The sequence below is a fragment of the Pecten maximus genome, chromosome 2 (assembly GCF_902652985.1).
Source record: "Pecten maximus chromosome 2, xPecMax1.1, whole genome shotgun sequence".
Classification (NCBI taxonomy): Eukaryota; Metazoa; Mollusca; class Bivalvia; order Pectinida; family Pectinidae; genus Pecten; species Pecten maximus.
The window spans coordinates 44,977,386-44,991,039 of NC_047016.1; the positions used below are offsets into that span (position 1 = coordinate 44,977,386).

General features: G+C 38.2%; 1 protein-coding gene across 4 annotated transcripts in view; it reads right to left on the bottom strand.

The window, feature by feature from the left end:
* LOC117322224 (eukaryotic translation initiation factor 4B-like) overlaps positions 1-13,570 on the bottom strand; it is a 33,118-nt gene extending 19,548 nt beyond the window's left edge. The window contains exons 1-8 of one of the 4 annotated variants that reach the window (XM_033877005.1): positions 13,547-13,570; positions 10,466-10,660; positions 8,270-8,460; positions 7,032-7,139; positions 6,159-6,213; positions 4,582-4,695; positions 2,907-3,197; positions 1,384-1,447 (exon numbers count right to left, since the gene is read on the bottom strand). In XM_033877005.1, the coding sequence (XP_033732896.1) occupies positions 1,384-1,447; positions 2,907-3,197; positions 4,582-4,695; positions 6,159-6,213; positions 7,032-7,139; positions 8,270-8,460; positions 10,466-10,660; positions 13,547-13,559 (1,031 nt within the window). In that variant the 5' untranslated portion in view covers positions 13,560-13,570. Of the gene's footprint in view, positions 1-1,371; positions 1,448-2,837; positions 3,198-4,581; positions 4,696-6,158; positions 6,214-7,031; positions 7,140-8,269; positions 8,461-10,465; positions 10,661-13,546 lie in introns of all 4 variants that reach the window. The other 3 variants (XM_033877004.1, XM_033877002.1, XM_033877001.1) reach the window with 3 other exon arrangements.
* Between the last annotated feature and the right edge of the window lie 84 nt (positions 13,571-13,654).

Here is a 13,654-nt window from a genome sequence, read left to right on the forward strand (position 1 = left end):
GAGGAAGATTTAGGACTTAACAGGATTCTTGAGTGTACAGAGGAAGATTTAGGACTCGCAGGATTCTAGAGTGTATAGAGGAAGATTTAGGACTCGCAGGATTCTAGAGTGTATAGAGGAAGATTTAGGACTCGCAGGATTCTAGAGTGTATAGAGGAAGATTTAGGACTTAACAGGATTCTAGAGTGTATAGAGGAAGATTTAGGACTTAACAGGATTCTAGAGTGTATAGAGGAAGATTTAGAGGACTCGCAGGATTCTAGAGTGTATAGAGGAAGATTTAGGACTCGCAGGATTCTAGAGTGTATAGAGGAAGATTTAGGACTTAACAGGATTCTAGAGTGTATAGAGGAAGATTTAGGACTTAACAGGATTCTTGAGTGTACAGAGGAAGATTTAGGACTTAACAGGATTCTAGAGTGTATAGAGGAAGATTTAGGACTCGCAGGATTCTAGAGTGTATAGAGGAAGATTTAGGACTTAACAGGATTCTAGAGTGTATAGAGGAAGATTTAGGACTTAACAGGATTCTTGAGTGTACAGAGGAAGATTTAGGACTCGCAGGATTCTAGAGTGTATAGAGGAAGATTTAGGACTCGCAGGATTCTAGAGTGTATAGAGGAAGATTTAGGACTCGCAGGATTCTAGAGTGTATAGAGGAAGATTTAGGACTTAACAGGATTCTAGAGTGTATAGAGGAAGATTTAGGACTTAACAGGATTCTAGAGTGTATAGAGGAAGATTTAGAGGACTCGCAGGATTCTAGAGTGTATAGAGGAAGATTTAGGACTCGCAGGATTCTAGAGTGTATAGAGGAAGATTTAGGACTTAACAGGATTCTAGAGTGTATAGAGGAAGATTTAGGACTTAACAGGATTCTTGAGTGTACAGAGGAAGATTTAGGACTCGCAGGATTCTAGAGTGTATAGAGGAAGATTTAGGACTCGCAGGATTCTAGAGTGTATAGAGGAAGATTTAGGACTCGCAGGATTCTAGAGTGTATAGAGGAAGATTTAGGACTTAACAGGATTCTAGAGTGTATAGAGGAAGATTTAGGACTTAACAGGATTCTAGAGTGTATAGAGGAAGATTTAGGACTCGCAGGATTCTAGAGTGTATAGAGGAAGATTTAGGACTCGCAGGATTCTAGAGTGTATAGAGGAAGATTTAGGACTTAACAGGATTCTAGAGTGTATAGAGGAAGATTTAGGACTTAACAGGATTCTAGAGTGTATAGAGGAAGATTTAGAGGACTCGCAGGATTCTAGAGTGTATAGAGGAAGATTTAGGACTCAACAAGATTCAAGAGTGTATAGAGGAAGATTTAGGACTTAACAGGATTCTAGTGTATGTGCCTACATTGACACCCACCTGCCCCCATACCTATTATCATATCCACCTCGGTCATCATTACGATATCCAGATCCATAGCCACGTCTACCGCCATCTATAACACACGACAAAATTATTTAATCAAGGTTCTGTACATTTTTCAATACACTGCATAATTCTGTCCACAATATTTGTGACATGCAAATTGATATGCTTTTTTCTACTATGTATATAGCTGTGTGATCTTCAAAATGGGCCAAGGTTAAATTTATTTGAACAAACTGGAGAACCCTAATCTCAGCTTGTTGTCGTCAGCGTATAAACTGTATATGGAAACGTATCAAGAATTGTTTGATCAAATGCTGCTTATACATGGTCCTATAAAAGCAAAGGCACAAAGATATCTGGTGAAATCAAACACTGAAATAAATGAAGAATAAAAAATAAAGAAAAGAAAAAAAGATGGGCCCAATGGGCCCGAATGGCTCACCTGCTATCCAGTGATCCTTTTTATACATAAACATATAACTCAATATCAAGTCCCTGGGAGTCTTGGTTATTGAGAAGATGTTGTTTAAAGATTTTAGCCTATTCGACCCCAGTGACCTTGAATGTAAGTCAGGGTCATTCATTTGAACAAACTTGGCAGTTCTTCACCTCAGCATGCTACTTACCCATTATCAATTCTCTTGGTTATGAGAAGAAGTTGTTTAAAAGATTTTAGCCTATTTGACCCCTGTGACCTTGAACAAACTTGGTAGCCCTTTAACCCAGCATGCTACAGACCAAATATCAGGTCTTTTAAAGGGTTAGCCTATTTGACCTCTGTGACCTTGAATGAAGGTCAACTTCATTTATTAGAACAAACTTGGTAGCCCTTCATCCCAGAATGCTATATGCCTAATGTTAGGTCTCTGGGCCTCTTGGTTATTGAGAAGAAGTTGTTTTAATGGAAAAGTTGACGCCAGATGGATGGCCGGAGGGACGGTCAGACAACGCACCACAGCATCTCACTTGCCCTCCTGGCAGATGGGCTAACAATGAATGAGATCAAAAGTAAAAAATGGCTGCTTCAAATACTTTTCAGGAAAACACAACTTCATATCATGACCATAATTGATATCATGTTTTGAAAAGAGGGGTCGAAATATGTAGGAAATCTGACAAACAAAAGTTTGCGCCGGAAGGACAGACAGACAACTCCATGCCATGAAGCATATGAAAATTAGCATGCTAATTTGTTAACTCTTCTGGGTTTTTTTGCTTAGAAGTTATTTGAACATGCTTGACTTAAATAATGACATGAAATATTTACAATACATAAATGGTCTCAGCCTTCTTGTTCAGAAGAACATCATTCTAGGAAATTAAAGATGACAAAAGCTGGTCAGACTCTTGTCTGATGAAATGTCCGGGCACTTTAAATTGGTGAACCTCAAGCATTACCTTACAAATTTGGAGCAAGTGGTGAGCAACGAGCTGAGAATCGGAGGATAACAGCTCACCTCTGTCGTAGCCTCGATCTCCACGACCTCTGCCATCATCATATCTGCCATAACCTCTGCCTCTATTACCTCCATAACCACCATCCCGCCCTCCACGGTCGTCATAGCGATCATATCCTCTGTCATCTCTGTTATAACTGCCACCCCTAGGGGGCCCCCGATCATCAAAGCCCCTCGAGGAGCCTCGATCATCATATCTGTCTCTGCTTGGTGCCTCCTCATATCTGCTGAAACCACCACCACCCCTTGGTGGGCCTCTGTCAAAGCCCCCTCTGTCGTTTTCATAGCCTCCTCTTGATGGTGGCCCTCGATCATCCTGATTGCTGCCCCAACGGCCCGGTGCACTGCTCCGATCAGGTTCTTCAATATCAAAACACCACAATTCAACAATCATATGTAATGTAATCTCTCATAAACAAGAGGCGCAATGGGCTTTATCACTCACCTGGCTAAGTTCATTCATGTCAATACTTTTTCTAGTCCTTCATTCCAACATACTAAAGGCATAATATCAGGTCTTGGAGTCTCTTGGCTCCAGAAATAATTGTTTATTAAATCCCCGGTGACCTTGAATGTAGGTCAAGGTCATTCATTTGAAGATTTAGTAGCCCTTCAACCCAGCATGCTATAGGCCCTGGGCCTCTTGGTTATTGAGAACTTGATGAAATTTTTAGCCTATTTCACTGCTGTGACCTTGGATGTAGGTCAAGGTCATTCATTCGAACAGACTTGGTTACCCTTTATACCAGCATGCTCAAGCCCCAATATCAACTCATTGGGCCACTTGAGAAGATCAAAGATTTTAACCTATCAGACCCACTGACCTTGAATGTAGGTCAAGGTTTTTCATTTGAACAAACTGCATCCTACAAGATAAACATCAACTACCTGAGCCTCTTGGTTAATGAGAAGAAGATGACTTGATATTTCAGTCTATTAGACCCATATGACCTCGAATGTATGTCATGGTCAATCATTTGAACAAACTTGGAAGCAGCTCTTCACCCCAGCATGCTACAGGCCCTATATCAAGTGCTTTGGCCTCTTGGATATTGAGAAGTTGTTTACAGATTTCAGCCTAATTGTGACCTTGAATGAAGGTCAAGGTAATTCATTTCAACAAACTTGGTAGCCCTTCACCCCAGCATGCTATAAGCCTAAAATAAAGTCCCTTGCCTCTTGATTATTTAGAAGAATTTGTTTGAATATTTTAGCCTATTTGACCCCTGTGACCTTGAATGAAGGTCAAGGTCATTCATTTGAACAAACGAAGTCGCCTTTCACCCCAGCATGCTACAGGCCTAAAGTTAAGCCACTGGGCCTCTTGATTATTGAGTAGAAGTTGTTTGAAGATTTTAGCCTATTAGACCCTTGTGACCTTGAATAAAGTTCAAGGTCATTCATTTGAACAAACGTAGTAGCCCTTCACCCAAGCACGCTACAGGCCTAAAGTCAAGTCACTGGGCCTCTTGGTTATTGAGAAGAAGTTGTTAGAATATTTTAGCAGATTTGATCCTTGTGACCTTAAATGTAGATCAAGGTTGTTAATTTGAACAAACTTGGTAGCCCTTCAACCCAGCATGCCACAGGACCAATATGAGGTCTCTGTGCCTCATTTGTTATTAAGAATTTGTTTAAAGAAAAAAGCCAGATGGCTGGACAGACAGACAGACAGATGATGGATGCCAAACCATGGCATAAGCTCACTTGCCCTTTGGTCTGTTAAGTTATGTATGAGTTTTACCTGGGTTAGGTGCATGGTCTTGTTGAGGATCTCTTCGTCTCCAGTCACTCTCTGTTCGGTCTGGGCCATCATTCTCTCGCTTGTCGAACCCGCCTCTGTCACCTCCACCTCGATCTGTGAATAAGGCAAGGTTATGTTACCAGTGGTAGATATTAGATAAACATTCTCTAAGGCAAGGTTATGTTACCAGTGGTAGATAAACATTCTCAAAGCTAAATTTCCCATAAGCAATCATCAAACAAAGCCAGCATACATTTGTCTATGTAGATTCCTAAATCTAACTCGATCATTATGAAGATTCCTAACACTAACTCGATCATTATGAAGATTCCCGACACTAACTCAATCATTTTGGAGATTCCTAACACTAACTCGATCATTATGAAGATTCCCGACACTAACTCAATCATTTTGGAGATTCCTAACACTAACTCGATCATTATGAAGATTCCCGACACTAACTCAATCATTTTGGAGATTCCTAACACTAACTGCATCATATAATTTGGAATAGAATATGAAATGAATGTTGTTTAGTATTATCATGTTTAAGGAATATTGACAATCATCTGATACAGATGCATTTTAGAAGATCATTTTTCTATTGAATGTTTATAGTGTGAATGAAATGGAAACCTTTTCATAATAACACAGAACTCTTCAAAGAATAATACTTTGTTCAGTGCACTAATCGAAATGGTGATGTACAGAATCAATCCTTCTTTAATATACAGTAGAACTTCCCTAAACTGATAATACATGGTGCGTGAATACTTGTCCTTATCGTATGCAAATTTGTCTGCTGGAAAAATAACCCATTCGGGGCCTCATGCAAACAAGATGCATAACTCTGGCTTTCTAGCTTTCTGATGGTAATGAGACTGTACAGCTTTGATGATGTATTGTTCCATCTTTACCGTTTTGATTAATACACAAGTAAATCCTAATGTCCCTCTAGTTGTAGGTGATATGTACCTATTTACCTACTATACCTATATGTCCCAAGACATCTTTGCCCATCCAGAAAAGAATCCCCCCTATAGTATTTGTATCCCCCTTTGACCTGATGTCTTATTTATAACTTTATCGGGAAAATATAACTCAGACAGCTAGGAAATTGACCATATACCCAAACATAGGTGTTGGGGTAACTGTAAAGGTAGTTATTGGTTACCTGGTCTGGCATTCTTACATAACAGCTGTGTTATCAAAAAAAAGTCCACGGGAGACTTTAAAATATCAGGGAGGATACAAATATGATAGCCATCATAAATGTATCTGGGGGAGACTTTGAAATATCAGGGAGGATAAACTTTTTCAAAGATATCAAACATCATCCTATCAATATATTATCTCTGGATCTTGACTGGTCAAAATACTATTTCTTAAAGAGTCCAAATATTTAAACAAAAGAATAGAAAATAGAATAAGAAGGATAAGGTGATATTCATTATTGACTTGCAATTGGACTGTCTTTGACCAAAATAAATGGAGCCCTCTCTAAACCGACCAAATATTTATCTACCATGCATGATTGGTTTTGAGATATTCCACTTTACCAGGGAAAGTTTACAAACCATTTTGCTGATTCTGTCCCGCTAAATCTACACGTATCTGACGTCCACCCATGGTCTGTAAAGAGAAGATGACATGCCGTTTTACTAAAACTTTCAAAAAGAATCAACAAGGCCCTTAACTGTTATCTGACATCAACAGACAGTAGTACTATATTGTAGTATACATACTCAGTAACAGTATAGCGTAGTGAAATGTAAAATATACTTACAGATAAATGATCACCTAAGAATCAGCCGCTTTCTCAAAAAGGTATATACAGTAGTCCCCCGTTAACCCGCCACCTTTTGTCCAGTGCCGATTTTGGCGGTATAACAGGGGTGGCGGTACAACGGGGTTTCAGTAGGACGGCAATACATTGTAAGTATAATTAGTCATAACTTTCCATAGCGGTTATCGCCATTTGTCTGCCATCTTTAAAACGATTTAGCCACCCGTTTGAATATTGGAAGTCAGTTATTCCAAGTTCATGGCCCGTCCTTAGATACGACACTACCATAACAGGGGAATGTCTCGGAAACGATTTTTGGAAATCTGTACATGTATTTTTTTTTAATCTCAATTGGATGCTTTTTAACTGTCAGCTTTAAATTCTGCTACCCCAAAATGGCAAAATTAAACGGGGGCGAAAATTACCAGGTATACAATACATGGTACAGGATACATGGTACATGTACTATGTATATGTATCCCATACCCTGTATCATGTATCCTGTGTCTATATAAAGGACACCTCTCTATAAAGGACACTTTTGCGTTGTCCTTTAGGTGTCCTTTATACACAGGTTTGACTGTATACATAACACACAGTGTTAGACATGAAAAACATTCTATTGTAAAACAATAATTGTACATCCAGATGATGATAAAATTACCTCATCATTCATAGACAAAGCATCAATTAGAGATTGTCTATCAGCAAACTCTACATATCCAAATCCTCGCAGGCGTCCGCCATCATTGGGTAGACGTACATTCACAACCTGTAAAATAAATCCATAGATTCATGTCACATTGTGCAGCATTAGTAGTCAAAGGTTCATTCTTCATACAGATATTTTATTAAAAGAAACATTTCAAGACAAACTTTAAACTGTTATGGCAAAATACTCTTAATTTAATTTAAGTGATATTTCAAATATTTTCCTGCTTTTGAACTGCCTCTCCTAACAATTCTTCAAACTACATGTAAGCCAAATGCTGTCATTCATGAAAAAAAAAAAAAGGATTTTTGAAGTTTTTGTTGTTGCTATAATTCCCTATTGGGCCCCCTTCTCTCCTGCCCGCAACATCTTTCATATATACAACATTAAATCTCATTTGCCCAATAATGCTCCAGACTAACTTTCATCAAAATACATTCAGGCATTCAGGACTAGTAGCTATAGGGATTTAAAGGATTAACCTCAATTTCTCCCTATTGGGCCCTGCCCCTCTGGCCCCAGGGAAGCCACACCCTCTGTTTAAACAACATTTGATCTCCTGTATCCAATATGCTTCAGACCAAATTTTATCAAAATCCATTCAGGCGTTCAGGACTACCTTAGAGCCAGATGAGCTTAAAACACTTTGTTGGCTCCCCTTCCTTAAAATCCTTACCAATTATCAGCTCAGTGGTACCAGTGGAACGGAGCCCAAAAATAACAACACTTGGTCAGAACCATCTCAAGATCATTTCAGGTATGCTAAAGCTGAATTCAACAGGTGGAACTTGAGAATAAGTTTGAAATAGGTGTTGTTCAGGAAAACCATAATTGCACTTTTGTTGGCTCGCCTTACTTAACATCCTCACCAATTTCTAGCTCAATGGCACCAGAGAAACTTGAGAAGTTTAAAGCATGTTTTTCAAGATAGGGTCAGGGACTATCTCAGGATCATTTCAAGTAAGTTACAGCTGAATCCCACTGGTAGTAAGTACTTGAGAAGAAGTTTGAAATGTGAAAAGTTTATGCAAGACGCACGGTGGACGACGACGGATGAAGCACAATGACTATATATAGGTCATCCTGACCCTTCGGGTCAAATGATCTTTAAAAAGTTGATGCTGGATCCATCCAAATGGACGATGCAACATGGCATAAAACCTTCAGGCATGTGTGCTTATATGACTTACATTTAATTTTTGGAAAAACTCTTCTATACTCATTTCAGATGCCTCGTAAGGGAGGTTTCCTATGAAGGCAGTAAAAGGAGGACTACTTGGTACTTTAGACATGTCTACATCTGGCCCTCGTGATGCTTTTGGGGCTGTTGGCAGCTTGGAGCGGTCGATCATTGGTTTGCCATAATCCATATCGCCCATATCTGAAATACAGTAGAAGAAGTATAGAATATAATTTTTTCAAGTGACTTACCTGCTTCTAGAGCAATGAATACTTTGAAGTTGATCTAACCCATTTATGCAGATTCTAGGCCGATATCCACTTATTCAAATATCAGAGTAGACTATCTAGCTAGGTTTATTCACATAAATTCATTATGTAGTCCTTCATATCAGCACACTGTTGGCCCAATGTCAGGTCTCAGAATCTCTTGGCTACTGAGAAATAATTGTTTAAAGATTTTAACACATTTGACCCCCGTGACTTTGAATGTACCACAAAGAACTAATTTTTAATCTTCAGGGGAAAGGGCCTATGTTCATGTCAGGATGTCGTTTGATGTCAAGCAATGCTATATATGGCTATGGGGTGGGGATCTAAACAGTTTCAAAGATATAACAAAGAAACAAAGTCTCTAGGGGTGGGGAAAGACCTGAGGGCCTATTTTTACATCATTATTTTATCTATCTTTTCATGCCCAACAATGCTATATATGGTTATAAAGTGGGGATCTAAACACTTTCAAATATATAACAAAGAAACTAAGTCCCTAGGGGTAGGGAAAATTTCTTCATGCACAACAATGTTTATACGGTAATAATAGGGTGGTGATCTGAACAGTTTCAAATATATTTATAACAAAGTTTCAAATATATATGATAAAGAATAAAGAAACAAAGTCCCTAAGGATAGGGAGAAACTTCAGCCTATTTTTACCACCAGGACTGTATTCTTCAAAAATACAAAAAGTTATTTATAGCAATATCGTCAAATTGCTCCCTTATGGCCCCACTCCTCAGCCCCCTAAGGGTCATCCAGTTGTTTATAGCAATAAAGGAAAATTGATTTATTTTTGCCCCATCCCTCAGGACCCTGGGGGTCAGCCCCATCATTTGTATGAATTTAAATCCCAGCCACCCAGGGATGTACCACTGAGGTATAAATATCATACATTGCTTAGTTACATATATAGAAGCTGTTAATATCAATACTGCCAAATTGACCCCTTTGGCCCCCGCCCCTCATGTTGTACAATTTTGAATCCCTACCCTATTGGGAATTATTCCCTTTTGGCACCACCCCTAAGGCCCTCGGGGGTTCAGCCCCACCATTTGTACAAGTTTGAATCCCCACCCCATAACAATGCTACCAGACAAATATGAGCAATATCCAATGCTTAGTTACAGAGAAGAAGTCATTTATCAATTTAGCCAAATCAGCCCCTTTGGTCCCATCCCTCAGTCTCCCGAGAGGTCAGCCCAGCCATTTATACAATTTTTAACCCCTAACCCAATATGAAGCTACCAGTCAAATATGAGCAATATTCATTGCTCAGTTTCCTGCCTCTTAGGCCCCTGGGAAGTCAACCTCACCATTTGTACAATCTTAAATGTCAACCACTTAGAGATGCTTCCAGCCAAGTTTTGTTTAATTTCAATCAGATGAAAAAGCCAAATATTGACAGACAGAGGGACGACGGACACTGGGCGATGGACACTGGATGTTATGGTATGGCATACCAATCATCCTACCATTTTCAAGTTTATCTAGATTTGATCAGGACTGATTAAAATTATTCTACTTTCGTTTCCTTATATCTTATGGTTTAACATGTACAGGGCTTTTTCTCACTGGTTTGGGAAGGGTCCTTTTTGTCCCATTTTGGGAAGAAAATTGGTGAATTGAGAAAGATTTTTTTGGGAATTTGGCTTTAAATTGAAATAATTCCAATTGAGAATGGGGCCCATTAATGGCCCCAGAAAGCCCTCAGAAAAAGCCCTGCGGCTATCTCCCTAACAATAGTAATTAATTTATCACTGTAATGGATACTAAGCTTAAGTTTAAATTGTAGCATGTTAAACATTTTTTCTGCCATTACTTACAAGGCACATTTTGAATTATGAACCCCTGTTAATTTTGCAATATTCGATGTTTATTGTACATTCACTACATGGTAGCATGCATGGCTTCTTCATACACAAACTCACCATCCATAGTTAAGGAATCCATCTCAGCAGCCCAACTGTCTACCTTTCCTCCGTAACCTCTCGTGTCTCGCCCTCCGTAGCCACCCCTTTCATAGCTGTTGGATCCTCCGGGTGAGTCCTGATTGCCGATCTTGTCATCCGACAAGAAGTCGGTCAGGGCCATCTTGGTGCCCTTCATCTTCTGTTTCTTCTTCCCTAATATAAAAAGATGAATTGTTATAAAACAAATAAACCGGCCAAGTTAATATTGATTAAACACACAATTGATGTTAGAACATATATCAGTAGGAACATTACAGCTCAAAATGAAAATAAGCAACAGAGTCAGACACACAACAGCTATCCCCTTTATATATACATGTATGTGTTTCAGGTTTAAATTGTTAATAGTGATATGGTCGCCTTCTAGCTTCACATAAAGGGACGGTCAACTTCTAGCTTCACATAAAGGAACGGTCGCCTTCTAGCTTCACATAAAGGGATGGTCGCCTTCTAGCTTCACATAAAGGAACGGTCGCCTTCTAGCTTCACATAAAGGGATGGTCGCCTTCTAGCTTCACATAAAGGGATGGTCGCCTTCTAGCTTCACATAAAGGGACGGTCGCCTTCTAGCTTCACATAAAGGGATGGTCGCCTTCTAGCTTCACATAAAGGGATGGTCGCCTTCTAGCTTCACATAAAAGGATGGTCGCCTTCTAGCTTCACATAAAGGGAAATTTCAGTAGTGCAGCAGACCAGCAAGCTGAGAGTTGCAGGTTTGATTCCCATTGTTTCCATCAAACTAAATAATAGTCATTTTAGCAATTTGACTCCAAAGGCCTGCTACATATGATGACTAGACATCTAAATGCCTAACCATAAGGAAAATAACAGATGTTAAAATGTAACAAATTTTGACTCATATCCTATTATCCCAACTCTAGTTTCATAAACAAATATGGTTATAGCTACAGTTCAACATTTTATATTTTGTCTTGCAGTGTACAAATTTCTGATTATACACAAAATTTACTCTTAAGAAAAAGACACTGCAAATATATTTCAGAAAAATGAAGGTTCAATTTCAGTTCTTTTTTACATACTTATAATTAGCTTATGGCAGATCTAAATCATAGATCATAGATTAAGCCAACTTTCCCGATTATTCAAGAGTTTCCCAGTTTCAGACTCGACCTCCCTGCCCAGTCTCCCAATGGTATTGATAAAAAATAGCCTTGGGGTAAGGAAACCTATCTTGAAAACCCTGTCTAGAACCCTTAAAATTATTCATCTTGTTAAGTTCACTATATATAGTTAAAGGCCATTGACAGGTATCATTTTAGCTTGCCGGCTATTTATAGGAATACATGCGAGGCATGGGTTGGTTAATGACTGCTCATGATCACTAACCATAACAAAGATTTGGCACCTCACTGACTGCAACTGGTGTCATAATTGGCAAAAAACTTTTGTATGTTTGAGAAAAATTGCCTAGCTGACAAATGATTGGTCTGAATGCAACACACGTGCACAGGTAACCAGGTTGTCTGTGTCAAGACAAAGCTGGAATAAGTCTACATTTGTTAGCTACACACTACCTATGTATGGTTAACTTACACACCTTTTTGTGTGTAATGTAAAACTAAAGAATTCAAAGAGTTTATATTTATCTAAAATGCTTTTTTGTAAAACAGTTACACTAATATCATTGAATTAGTGTTTTAATATCTTTGTTGTGCCAGGCTTTTTGTTTTTGGTAAAAAAAAAAACAATGTGAAAAAGCTCAAATTAAGAGTTTATATATGGTTTTACATGAATATAAAAAACTTTATATTATCATGAAAATTATCAATGCAACGCTATTTTGATCATTATGACATTTGAACAAAAACAAGCTTGGCACGACATAGATGAACACTAGTTATATATAATTAATATTTTTGTAACTGTCTCACAAAAAAATAGTTTAGATAAGCTCTCTGAATTCTAGTTTGATTACAATTATTTATTAGCATTTATTAGCATAAATAATGGACGCAGGCTTGTAGCCTCTATATCCATATCAATATCAATACATAGTATAATATAAATATTTCCTATGTAATTAATGGCTTTATATTAGTTCCTGTACATTCATGAATAATAACGTTTATTTTTCCAATGATCATCTAACATTATTTCAAATTTTATGACAGAATCAGCATCGACAACAATTTGTGGCAAGCTATTCCATAAATCAATAACTCGGTAACTGAAAAAATTGTTTCCTCGGGGATCCCATCAAGACAACATCGCTTTTTGAATATTTTCTTATCGTGACCTCTGGTTCTACTCATCTTGTCCATTTGGAAAAAGTTTTGAGTTATTCTACTATCGTATATGTTATTTACTATCTTAAAAACGTTAATCATATCTCCTCTGGTCCTACGGTGCTGTAGCGTCGGGAGATTTAACCGTTGTAGCCGTTCCGGGTACGATATATTTTTAAATCCAGGGATCAGTTTTGTTGCCCTTCTCTGCACATTTTCAATGAGTTCTATATCTCGTATATCTTTTACTTTTGATGGGTTCCAAACACTTGCACTATGTCATTTGATCTAATCTGAATAATCTTAGATTGAAATATCTGTTTTTAATATTTCTGTAAACATCCCTTAACAAATATGTCACATCAAAACATTTGTGGAGGGGTTCACCATTGATTACTACAAACCGTTTAGTTATTTCTCTTATCTTTCTCTGTACAAGTGTAATGAAGCACTTGAAGACCAGAGGGAACATCTTCAGTCTATTTTTAAAAAATCGAAACGTGGAGCATATGTGTGACTGAAGTATAAGGCAAATCTTATGATTTCACTGTCTTGAGTGCGTAATCGAAATAGAGCAATCCCGATCTGTCGTCCGAAATAGCCTTGTGGAAGTGCCACGGTGCTCCCACATGGTACTCGTGTTTTCGTTGTAGACGATAAGGTATTGCTGTATATATAACGATTTTATGACAGACCAAGCATAACGCTTTACTTAGGGAGTTAAAACTAAAGTTAAGTGGGAGATTTTGACAACAGCACGATATTAAAGATTCAATGCCATGCGTTCGCCTACCCTGTGCCGCCATTTTGTCGTGCAAGTGTCTCACACTGAAAAGAAAAATCTTATTTAGTATGTACCAAAATATTGATTTTATAAAATTATATGAAACTTCATAAAATA